This window comes from Mycosarcoma maydis, chromosome 5 (assembly GCF_000328475.2).
Source record: "Mycosarcoma maydis chromosome 5, whole genome shotgun sequence".
Taxonomy (NCBI): Eukaryota; Fungi; Basidiomycota; class Ustilaginomycetes; order Ustilaginales; genus Mycosarcoma; species Mycosarcoma maydis.
The window spans coordinates 861,664-873,968 of NC_026482.1; the positions used below are offsets into that span (position 1 = coordinate 861,664).

General features: G+C 54.4%; 5 protein-coding genes across 5 annotated transcripts; 3 read left to right on the plus strand and 2 right to left on the minus strand.

The window, feature by feature from the left end:
• Positions 1–413: 413 nt before the first annotated feature.
• UMAG_02324 (uncharacterized protein) lies at positions 414–851 on the plus strand (the record flags this gene model as incomplete). The annotated part of the gene is made up of 1 exon (XM_011390339.1): positions 414–851. One exon carries the CDS (start codon positions 414–416, stop codon positions 849–851), a length of 438 nt encoding a protein of 145 aa, XP_011388641.1.
• A 259-nt stretch (positions 852–1,110) lies between these two features.
• Positions 1,111–2,582, minus strand: UMAG_02325 (uncharacterized protein; the record flags this gene model as incomplete). Its single annotated transcript, XM_011390340.1, has 2 exons — positions 1,111–1,221; positions 1,326–2,582. The coding sequence occupies 2 exons, from the start codon at positions 2,580–2,582 to the stop codon at positions 1,111–1,113; spliced, it is 1,368 nt and encodes a 455-aa protein (XP_011388642.1).
• Positions 2,583–4,455: 1,873 nt separating this feature from the next.
• UMAG_02326 (uncharacterized protein) lies at positions 4,456–7,839 on the plus strand (the record flags this gene model as incomplete). The annotated part of the gene is made up of 1 exon (XM_011390341.1): positions 4,456–7,839. One exon carries the CDS (start codon positions 4,456–4,458, stop codon positions 7,837–7,839), a length of 3,384 nt encoding a protein of 1,127 aa, XP_011388643.1.
• Positions 7,840–8,134: 295 nt separating this feature from the next.
• Positions 8,135–10,198, minus strand: UMAG_02327 (uncharacterized protein; the record flags this gene model as incomplete). The annotated part of the gene is made up of 1 exon (XM_011390342.1): positions 8,135–10,198. One exon carries the CDS (start codon positions 10,196–10,198, stop codon positions 8,135–8,137), a length of 2,064 nt encoding a protein of 687 aa, XP_011388644.1.
• Positions 10,199–10,657: 459 nt separating this feature from the next.
• On the plus strand, positions 10,658–12,013 carry UMAG_11703 (putative O-sialo-glycoprotein-endopeptidase A1; the record flags this gene model as incomplete). Its single annotated transcript, XM_011390575.1, has 1 exon — positions 10,658–12,013. The coding sequence occupies one exon, from the start codon at positions 10,658–10,660 to the stop codon at positions 12,011–12,013; it is 1,356 nt and encodes a 451-aa protein (XP_011388877.1).
• Positions 12,014–12,305: the final 292 nt, after the last annotated feature.

The window sequence follows — 12,305 nt, forward strand, 5'->3', positions numbered from 1 at the left end:
ATTTCCTCAGAACATCCAAGGTATGTATTCATGTATTCCCCGATTCATCGATGCTCAACAGCAAAGAAGCGCACAGACGAGCAGCTGTAGGCACGCAGCGCTACTTGGCGCTGCGTGTATTGGTAAGCGAACATCGCGGCAAAGATTACATCATATTCACACTGTTTGAGGACACCGTTTCGATCACCTCTCAAACGCTGACAAGTGTGTCGAGTGCGTCGATCTGGGGTGTTCACTGATTCCTAGACTACAACGGTAGATGAGCCCACCACGCACAAATCAGGCTCGTCTCGTCTCTCTGCTCTGTTTGGCGCTATCATCGCAACGTCATTGAAGAAAGCTTGGCCTGACCATGTTTGTTCTTCTCCAACTTGCTTTTTGATCTCATCAGCTTCACTTGACGTTAGGCAGACATGACCAACGCACCGAATCGATTCGACCTCTTCATCCTCGGTCCCGACGAGAAGCGAGTCGAGATCGTCGAAGACACCAAGATCCCCAACGCAGCCACATTTTGGTTCAACAAGGAAGACCACACGCTCGGAAACATGCTTCGACACGCCGTACTCGCCAATCCCGCCGTCCTGTTCTGTGGCTACAAAGTGCCACATCCTCTAGAACCAAAGGTGTTTGTCAAGATCCAAACGGATGGTTCATTAACACCCACCGACGCGCTCAAGCAAGGCTCGCAGAAGCTCATCGCGCAGATCAGTTCGTTGAAAGGAGCATGGCGTACCGAGGTGCAGATGAGCGGTGCGGGCACCGTCGATGTAGGCGCTTTCGGAAGACAGGATCCCTTTGAAGGTCAAGCGTATTCCGGCGAAGGCGCTAGTGGATATGTAGATATCTAAAACCCCTTCAAAACAGCAGCATAGCATCATTCCCAGTATACCCAATGCGAGTCGCCATTGCCAGCAGCCTCAGTGCTCTCGCTTCACCATTGTAATCGTATCTGTACTTGTACTCCCTCTTCTCATTTGTGTGCGAGATTGAAACAACAAGCCTTCGCTTTACCCTCTGATTCGAGTCATGAGTAACAAGCCCCATTGCTTTTCTTGTTGCGATTCTCTTGTTGGCACTGGCATTGACACTGGCACCGACTCATGTCTTCTAAACGCTGTTGAACATGTGGTCCCAGCAATCAAGCATGAACCTGACTGGTCGACGCGTGAAGCCAAGATACTTATTGTCTGCAGCAAGCATACCGCCTTGGTTGAAAGCCTGTCAGTTGCAGAACCAACAGCAAAGCAAGAGAAGAAAGGTGTCAGCGTGTTATTTCCTAGACCCAAGGTGTCGACCATGTATCTAGCACTTTTTGTCCTTACCTCGAGCAAGAGGGGCGCAGTGCCAAGGATCCACGAAGCAGTCCAAAGCCAACCCCAGAAGCCGCGTACACGACGTCTGGTGCAATATTCAAAAAGCTGCTCGCCAAAGATTGCAACGGGCTGGCTAGTAAAAAAGAGGGTGACGTTGGTGAGGCCAAAGCCAGGTGTCATGGCTGCGCGACCGAGCTCGTGCAGAAGGCCGGAAACCAAAAAGGTCCCGCATATCGCCATCATGTTGGCAATCCGACGACCGGCAACGGGACGGAGGGCGTCACGGATTGGCCAAAATCCTACCGTCATAAAGGTGACTCGCAGAATTTGATGCCAACGCTGGGACCAAAACTCAGTCACCGATGTCGACAGCCAAGGTAGGCTCACAATGGGTGGATCCCACCGTGAAGGCAAATCATCCAACAAGCCGACAAAGATGCAGGCTAGAATGGCGTGCATCATGTATTGAATGCATACAAAGGAAGAGCCAAACGCAACGCAGACCAAGTAAGGGCCTGCTTTACCGAACGATCCTTTGGAAGAATCCCAGATGCTGCCGCCGACCCTGCTGTCAGCGTGAATATTGAAGCGTGGGTCTTCGATCAAGCAAAAAACGACATCGTATAGGACAAAGTAGAGCGGTATGGGAGCCAAGGCCTTCAAGATCCAATCCCGCCGCTGGCGCCGGGTGTAGGTGGGCACCGGCAAGGCGGGAACGCCATCCTTGATACCATGCTCCCAGCCTGATGCTCTTACATTGACAAGCAGGTCAAGTTCGAGAGGCCATAAGGTGCCAGGGAAAAAAATGGGCATTGGATCGGGACTGCGGTGTGCATGCTTTCTGCCATTGACGGCGTCGTAGGGGTTCGATTTGTGTATCTTGAGCCGAGGTCTCTGGCGAGCCAAGCCAAATTCAAGCGACCGAATGATGATACTGATCGCAGCACAGCCCAGAGTGACGTTGATTGTCTGTCCTCTACCGTCGAGCTGGCCTTGACCGTCGACCATGTAATAGTAAGCATATGCAGACCTCAGTGAGACTAGTGTTACGAACGGAATCAGAGAGGCTCTCAGCAGCCACGTTGCCTTGGGATTATAGCGTAAAAGCAGATGAATCTGCAGCAGAATCAAGGGGAAACATGAGAAAGGAATCCAAAGAGTGGAGCGAGTGAAAGGTTTTTTGTCATCAAAGTCCGGTATAGCCCATTTCCAGGCGGCCAGCGGGGCTGACCTCCAAACGGATTCTGTTTTCAGCGAGGTGCTCATTTTGGATGAGCGACCATCCACGCTCGATCCGGGCTATGTGGGAAAGTGTAACGCGGAGCTGCTGCCGAGAAAGGTATCAAGGACACGGACAAAGACGAGGACGAGGAGAGGCAGGACAACACAGGGAGGCAAGGCAAAGTGACGGAGGGGATATGTATCACGTATATAAACACTTGGACTTCACACCCAACTTGTCGCTTTGCGCAGCTTTGTGGCGGCTAGCGCATCAGAAACACATCCGAATTCCATCGTGAATTAGCCGATTGCGAGCAGCCAGGGTGTTAAGCTGCTGTCGGCTTCTGCCGCCAGCGATTGCGCATCTGGAAGGTGGGAACGACCAGAGCCTCGGCGTAGCGTACCAAACGCTGTAGACGGCTTCCGTTTCGAATTCAGTCATTCGTGATTAGGTGGACCACGATGGGTTAGGGCCAGAATAATACACAGCGTTGTCGTTCAGCCAAGACAGAGTCAACAAAGCTTCACGGTGCGCTGCTAATTCGTCGTCCCAGGCGCTTGAGATCTTTTTGTCTGCAGGCTACACTGTAGTTGGGTGCGCTTAAAAGATTCTTTTAGCTGTCGGCGTGGAAATTGACAAAGCTGCATCTCGATTTGGACTCTCGAGGCGGTCCCGATTCGATGTTAGACAGCTGCAGCCTCACGACTTTCCTGTGCCAGGAAACAAAGCCCAAGGCTCGAGCTTCTTTAAACAAGTTTCGACTTCGAGACCGCCACACAGATGGTGATGAACCCTTTGTCGAATAGAGCCATGCTTGTCTGCGCATCAAAGCAACTCAGCCGCCGCTCCTTCGCCACACACAAGTCGTGAATAGCCGAACCAAGCTCAGTCACGGGTGAACTTGAACCTGAAGTAGTTGTCGCGAGTCGAGATTCAAGATTCAAGATTCACGATTTTCACGATTCCAGCTCGTTAAAATCCCCGAAAGCCACGGGTGGGGTTTTCCCGATTCGACGAACCGTATCGACAAGCGCGATCAGTCGCCTCGCACGGTAAGCGCCGCCACGAGCTGTAAGTAAGTGGTGAGAAAATCCACAGCTCACAGCTGATTGGCCGACAACATTCGTGATTTTCATGTTTCACGCTTCGTATTCACGATTCACGATTCACGATTTTATTCACGATGTTCGTGATTCGTGGTTTGCTGAAGTAGCATGTGAGATTGCTTATTAGTTCGCCTTTTTTCCGCCGTGCTTTGTTAGAATTATGAACCGTGAATGGTCCAATTTGTGATTGGCGCCCGTACAGACCAGCTGTGGATTACCATTCGCCGACGCATCCTCGACATAAAAAGGGCAGCAGCAGCGAGCAGCGAGCAGCAGGCAACCAGTCTGTGAGTGGTGCGCGGATGTCAAAACCCCCAAAAAACCGAAAAAGAGGTAAGCTGCAGATACGAGAAGCGCGCTGCTGTTGACTTTTTCTGCAAGGTCAGTGAAAGAAAAGTGTGAAGCAGTAAGTATTCATTCGTGATGTCGAAAAGAGATCTTCGACCGATGTCGTCCTCAACTCACATCGTATCGAATCGTATCCTATCGTTGAAACGACACCGACAACCCTGCACTCTCCCTCTCGTGTCGCTGCAGCAGAACATTCCAGGCTCTGCAGCACCAGCAACGACGAAACATCATACCGTTGGCCAAGTCGTTGGACTGACAGCGATCGGATCGGTGACAAATGCATTCACAGAGCACTTTGTAGCCTCTTGCATCCGCGCACTGCGCACCACTCTTCGTTGACCGAGCGGTGGCAGCTCACCATCGACCCTTTGCAGCTCAGTCTGGGCCAACAGGACGATTCGCCACCTGCCACAATTTCAGCCATCTCGTCTGCCACTTGCCTCTCACGATCGCCTCCAGTATGCCGTCGCATCCGCAACCGGCTCAGCCGCCCTTCAATCAGAGTCTCTCGCACAGCGCTTCACCCCAAGATCACGCCATCTCGTCGCCAGGCGTCAAGATAGAGCCTGTCCACGATGGCACGCTTTCATTGCTAGCCTCTCACCAGCGTTTTGGCACGGGCAGCCAATCACCCTTGTCAGCTTATGCGTCAGCTGATCAGCCTGGCTCTGGCTATCAGTCGAGCAGCGCGCAGTCAGCTTCGGGTGATCTGAAAAACGAAGACAGCCTCGCCTCCACGTCGACCGCTGGCTCGCGCAGACCTTCGTCCCTTGCTCGAAAAGCATCGGAAGGTCACCGAAGTCAGAAGCATCGATGGTCTGCCGAAGAGACGCAGGCACTCGTCGACGGATGCAACAAGCATGGCGTGGGAAGCTGGAAAAAGATTCTCTCGGATCCAGAGCTCTCGGCGCTCTTCTCGGACAGGACAGCAGGTGATCTCAAGGATCGTTTCCGAACCTACTTTCCTGATGCCTATCACGAAATGTATCCCAATGCAAAGACGCATCTCAGCAAAGCCGTTCGAGGTCGAGACGCCGAGGGCAAAAGCATCTTTGAAAAGGGCAAGGCCAAAGAGCGCCGCCCTTTCTCTTTTGACGAGGACGCCGCCCTCCGTACAGGCTATCAGCAGTACGGCTCGCACTGGGCACTCATCGCAAAGAACCCCATCTTCAATGGTCAGAGACGAGCCATTGACCTCCGCGATCGCTTTCGCAACGCTTTCCCAGACGACTATGAACGTGCTGGCTTCAAACCACGTCCATCCAAGGCACGCAAGGATCGCGGACCCAGTGCAGCCAAACCAGGTCAAGGTCATGCAGCCTGCTCTGCTGCATTCCAAGCTACGCTATCGGACAACAGCCTTTCCGAAGGCGCATGGCGTAGCTCCGAGTACCCTCTCAGCGACACCACCAGTGATGGTCATCTCACCGATCACGGAAACCTCACCGACTATAGCTACTTCACCGACCAGGGCAATCTCACCGACGGTGGTGTCGAGCCGGTCTTGTCTGGCCCCTCCAGCGGTACTAGCAGCGCGCTCGGCCGCTCCAACTCGATGGGTCACAGCATGCCGCGCCACTTGCCGGCACACATAGCTCAGGGCGAACATCTCAGCTTTGGTCAAGCCCTCGCCATACAGCAACAGCAGCCGCACCCACCTATGCACCCGAGACCGCCTTTCTTGTCGTCCAGCACTGCACCTCTTCCCACTTCAGGCATCCCACTTCGTGCATCTGATATGGTCACGGGCCAGTCTATCCACAGCCTCTTTGAACAGCTTCAACAGGCCAGTCTCGAGGGCCCGGGTACCAGCTCAGAGACAAGCAGCATCCACGAACGAGCCACGCCACCCAGCGCTAGCGACAGTGACATCACCAATCAGCAGCAATTCCAGCAACTCCACCAGCAGCAGCCGCTCTCTGCCCATGCCAAGGCTGCATCCGCCGACGATGCTCGAAGACAAGCCGGTAAACACGCCAGTCACGACGGCACCCAGCACAAGAGGAGGAGTCACGCATCACGCGCCGGTAAAAACTCGGCACTTGAGCGTCTGCCTTCGGTCCACGGTCATCTCCACCACATGCACACCCATGCGCACAACTCAGCGCATTCAAATCCTCACTCTAGACCACACTCAGAATCGTCGAGTCATCATGACTCGCCAGCGGGCGGTGCTGTGCCCGTCCAGACAGACGCTCGACTCTCGCCCTTGGGTCATACCGAGTACCCTGTTCAGCCTGATGTGCTAGCGTGGCTGAACCCTGCTGGCAACATGCTGCCTCCCAGCGCAACAATGGACATTCATGATCACCAAACTGCTGGTCAAGTACCTTCATCGTGGTCCGCCTACAGCTCAAGTGCGGGCGACGCCTCTGTTGCCGGTCTATCCACATCAGCTTCTGGCAATTTCCTTGCGAATCAACGGCCCATGTTCGGAACGGGCTTCAACTTTTCCCACCAGTCCGGGTTCACATCACCAACTAATCCAGGTCCTGCCGCAGTGATGATCCCCGGAATAGCAAGTGCCTCGGACTCCTCTGCATCTTCAGCTACAGGCTCTCGCAGGTCGTCGGCCGCCGATGACCCGTTCGCCGAGCTGCAGCAGTTTCAACAAGTTAATGCCAAGTCGTCTGGAGCTGGGCAAACTAACCACGCTGGCAATCTTGGGGCTGACTCGATGCAGAACTTTGCTGATCAGTTCTCCAATTCTCCCGGCGATGCCGCGCAGTGGAACGTCGACTGGGATCTAGGCAACATCTCGGACTCTGGGCTTCAATCGGAGGACGTCAATGAGCTGCTCGCCTCTTTGCCGCTCTCACATTCCCCTTGGGCCGGCGATCTCCATCATGCACCCACCGCTACCGGCACCGATGTTGCCAGTGGACAGAGTACCGCTTTCATGGGTGCTAACGAGGCACATATACCACCAACCCAACTTCATCAGCTCGAGACGAACAGCAATCTGTCAGGGAACAACGCATTCGCCGGACCAGGACCGACTGCAGACGATGTCGTTCTCGGTCAGATGAACACTCTTGACGGTCTCGCTCAGCCGCAGCAATCTCAGGGCCAGCGCCTGCCGAGCAGCAATCAAGTGGGCAATGCCTCGAATACCGATGGCAGCGTGTCATTTGCCAGCGTGACCTACGGTGATCCGCTCGTTCGCGAAGGTAGAGAAGGTTCACCCGACTCGCTTGAGCTGCAACGCGAGCAGACATTCACCGCCAAGGATGTCGGCAAACGGCTCGCACGCGATGGGCCCGACAACGACAAGGACGTAGAAGAGTCTGACGACGATCAACGTCGTCGTTCCACCGATACGCTGCGTCACGCTGAAGGTGCACTCGACTTGGCGCTCGAATCGGTTGAAGACACACGTGCTTTGGCCTTTGCGCAACAGTTTCAGCGCGATGTAGATTCGGACGATGACTCGGACGAGGAAGCGGATGAGGATGGATACGAAGAGGACGAAGAGGACGACAATGAGCCCGACTATGAGCTCGATGGAACTGTGCAGGATTTCAACTTTCAGCAGGTGTTGGACGAATTGCAAAGCACCGAAGGGATCTCGGGCGAATTCTTCGATGGGCCGTTTGACGGCGGCATCGGTGCAACACCTGGTGCCCCTGTTCAGCCGGGTCTCGAAGCCAACGATCTGTCTCTATACCCCGACTTGGGCAGGTCAGTTGTCAGTCGCCAGCAGCATTTGGCGGCGCAGGCGTCGAACAGTTCACCAATCGACGGCGTTCGGGGACATGCAGGTGGCGCTGCTGCTGCTGCGGGACTGATGAACCAGGTCTGGAATGGTGGAATGCCGGTGGATCAGCAGCGGCAGCAGCATTAGCAGGCGCCTTCCGTCGAGTCTTACTACCAATCACGAATGCTGGTACCGAGCCGACTACGCCACACCTGCGAGCCACGTTTAGCGAAACAATCGCCACTCACACATAGCTGTCGTGACCATACCGCTCGTTTCGGGGCTTTGGTCGAGGTTGGGACAGTGTCGATCTCTTTCTTCATCGTCACAGCCACGTACGTGTTGGTTAATGACAAAGCTGCGCATCTAACACGTTACATGTGATTGGGTGGAAGAGTGAGTATGTGCCGACTGATTGTGGTCTGGTGAATGGAGCGTGTGTTTATTCGATCAGAAACTCGCTGATGTGCGCCTTGATTTGGGACGGCTTGAGTGGCTGTGGGATGGGGTTTGGCATGTTGTGCGTGGCACAAGCGGCTTGATTGGTTTTGTGCTCAGGGGGAAGCTCGTGGTCGTCTGCGAGCGGTCTCGAGGCGATGTGGTGTGGATGTTGCGCACCAGCATGGTGAGTCGAACGGTGGATGTGGTGTAACACGGTGGACGGTAACATGGCTGGATGTGCTGACGAAATTGCGGGTGAGAGAACGAGTAAACATGCGTAGCAGAGGTGGTTGCACAATTCGAGCCAGTCTGCTTGCTCGCTACTCTGGCACGTAGCTTGCGTTTCGACAGTCTGTCGACTACGAGGCGCAGTTTCTGCTAAGGATGAGATCGTGATATCTCTCTTCCACCACCTCGCTTTCGGATGTTGGCTCGGCATTGCACAAAGTGCGCAGCCATTGATCGAGTTCCATCGTACGCAGTTGGCACTTAGCTGCGCCAGCTTGATCCCGCGTGATCCGATCCTTGGCTCGCACTGCGTCTCAGCGAGTGTCACATTCGCCATCCGGTGCGTGAGGCGCGACGATAGAGATACGCTCGGTCCAACGTCCCGAAATGCGCTCGTTGAATGCGCAACATCTGTCCAAGTGGTGGTGGGAAAGCCAGGAGCCCCGTTGAGGACGAGCTTACTGCCCGTTTTGCCGATCGTAGTCACCGTGCTGGGTACGCCTTTTTCAAGGTTGAGGATAAACGTCTCGGTCAGCCTGGCGATAGAGCTCTTATCCATAGCTGGAGTGGAGCTGTTGGAGGCTAGGATGCCAGTGGTCGACACGGTAGGTGCGACGATGGGTTGCTCGGGCTGCAATGGATCGAGGTTGAGTTGGGACGTGTAGAAAACGACTTCTTGGAGAAGGTGCGTTTTCAATGGTCGCACGATCAGGAGGTCATCGATCCACGCTGCGTCAGATCCCTGGACGGGTATCTTGTGACCTGCACCTTTGGCTAGGTCTTCGATCAGGCGGATCGAGATCCGCGTCGCTGTGTCTCCGAGCAAGAGTGCAGCGCAATCGTACTGTTTCGCGGTGCGTCGTAGCAGCGTTGAGATGAAAATTCGATGCAGATCTTCAATTCGGGTTCTGGCTGATGCTGCGCCTGTGCGAGGCGTATCTACGGGGCAAAGCGATGAGAAGAGGTCCTTGAGCGCCTGTCTTGGATCAGAGACGTCCGAGATACTAGCCGAGACCTGCTGGTGGTCCACATCGACCGATCTCCAAGCCACACCCTGAAATCCGCCGTCATCATCCGCACGGAAAACATCGTGCAGCTTCAGCCCGACAAAATGTAGGTCCGCACAGCCTTCCTCTTCCACCATTCTACGTGCCTGCTCCGTCCGATCCACACCGTTCGGTACCACAGCGCTGTCGTCTATGTAAAACACGTAGATCTTGCCCACTTCGTTGAACCTTCCGGCTGCGGTAGATGCACCACGCATCGATTTAGATGAGATCGAAGCTGTGCCGCTGTCGTTATCGTTGTTGTTGCTGTCGACGACTTGGCCACGAGCCTTTCTGCGCCGTGTGTCTCGGTTGGTGAAAGCGGTAGCGGGTCGAAAGTACTGCGTGGCCGAGCGCAGGAGCGCTCTTGAGCTAATACCGCCTGAGAAGGCGATGGCGATGTTAGCCGAGACATTCTCTTCGGCGTTTCCGCTGCCATTGCTGACGTGCTTGATGCGCCGTTTGGTTGTTGCTTCTCCATTTGCGGCTGGAGGAAACGTAGAAGTGGACGAGGAAAACGTCTGTCTTGATTCGGCGGGGCTCCCAGCTGCAGAGCTCGCTGCTTTCGCTGCAGCGACGTATTTAGAGAGCCCTGCACCACGTGCATACTCAAGTCCGGCTTTTGCTTTTTGGTAGAAGACAGCAAGCGCACAAGCTTGGCAGTAGATTGAATCGCGAAGGATGGTGATCGCAGGGTTGGTTTTGCACCGAACACATGTGGTGGACGGGTGGGTCCCATGAGCCGTCACTGCGTCAGAAGGCGGTGGATCATCAGGTTGTGGACACGGCATGTTGCAGCGGATAGAAGGATGATCAAAGTGAAGAGAAGGGTGGGAGTAAAGAAACGTCAAAGGGTGACGATCCGAAGGATGTGTCTCTCTGAGTGTGGAGGCGTTTACCTTGTTCGCAAGTCACCGTCACGAGTCTGTTTGGGGAAAGCACATTCGTGATTCACGATATTGAGGTGTCGTCCCTGTCTTGAGAAATTATTCGTAGTCACTTAGCTGTGAGTTATTTTCTGCCTCAGAAAGCAAAATTTTGGTAGTAGCGTTCGGATCTCGGAGTAACTTAACCAAGAAACAAAGGCAGATTCGTAATTGTGATTGGAAATGCGCCAGCCGCTCTGGCTAGCTGTTACTTGTTACTCTGTGACTGCTGACTACCACCGAGCCCATCATCACTGTTCGTCAGGCTACAGTTAGTTGCGTCCAGCAGCTACTTGCACAGCAACATCTTGTACAGCAGCAACAATGCCTTCGAGGACTCGCGTACGGAAACCCGACCCGCTGCCATACCCAACGAGGCCATACCTCGCGCTAGGTCTCGAAGGAAGCGCCAACAAGCTAGGCGCCGGTATCGTGCTGCACAAGCCATTCGACCCTTCTGCACCTTCATCTTCTTCTACTTCAGTACCTTCGTCGATCTCCTCTCGATCTGTGGGTCGAGTTGAAATCCTCTCCAATGTTCGCCACACGTACGTCACGCCACCCGGCTCGGGCTTCCAGCCAAGCGATACCGCCAAACACCACAAGGAATGGATCATCCGAGTCATCTCCGAAGCTGTTCGTCGCTCTGGTATCAAGTCATTAGCAGATGTCGACTGCATCTGCTACACCAAGGGCCCCGGAATGGGTGCCCCGCTTCAGAGCGTCGCTGTCGTAGCTCGCACGCTTGCTCTCATGTATAGCAAACCACTGGTCGGCGTCAACCACTGCGTTGGTCACATTGAAATGGGAAGGACTATCACTGGTGCACACAATCCTGTTGTCCTCTATGTCTCAGGTGGAAACACACAGGTGATCGCATACTCTGCGCAAAAGTATCGCATCTTTGGCGAAACCCTCGACATTGCCGTGGGTAACTGTCTCGACCGGTTCGCGAGAGTCATTGGGTTGAGCAACGACCCAAGTCCAGGACAGAACATTGAAAAGGAAGCCAGGAAGGGTACCAAGCTCCTACCGCTGCCATATACCACCAAGGGAATGGATGTGAGTCTCGCCGGCATTCTCAGTGCAACAGAGGCATACACACGGGACAAGCGCTTCAAACCCAATGCTCACGTTGAGTACAACGATGCAGCAGTCGGAAGCTTGGCAAATGGTGACGTGTGGACGGGAGAAGGAGGTGGAAAGCATATCATCAACATATCTGACAACGCTCCAACACTAACATCGGATGCAGATGCAGACGCACCAACTGCGCGTACCGATGCTGATGTCGACGTCTCCCAATCCGGCGTCTCTCAGCTGGATTCTAGCGTCGACACCATCACCCCTGCCGACTTGTGCTTTTCGCTGCAGGAGCACATCTTTTCTATGCTCGTAGAGATCACGGAGCGCGCTATGGCACATATCGGTTCCAAAGAGGTGCTCATCGTGGGTGGCGTCGGGAGCAACCAACGGCTGCAACAGATGATGGGCGTCATGGCCAGCGAGCGCGGTGGAAGCGTGTTTGCGACAGACGAGAGGTTCTGTATCGACAATGGCATCATGATTGCTCATGCGGGCCTGCTGAGCCACAGGATGGGGCTAGACACGAGTTTGGACAAGAGTACGGTTACGCAAAGATTTCGGACGGACACGCCCAATATTACATGGCGGGCGTGACCACGCTGTTTGCTCGTGCAGTGCCATTTTCCCAATCGTCAGAGCAGTGTACACAAGCTCCCTTGAGAAGGTTTGCGAGAGATGAGAAATCTGCCTAATGGAACGACACTCCGAGACTGTGGGGTGGGATCTCGTTGTCCCTCTGCGTAACGGGTGCCAAAGAGGAGCGTGGAGGAGAGAGCACGAGCCAAGGTGCAAGTTCACGACTCGTGACTGCGTATGTCAGAGCGTGTTGCGCGACTTTGGGATCTATGGAAATCCAGGGTCCTTTTTGAAAGCACAGATCGTGAAT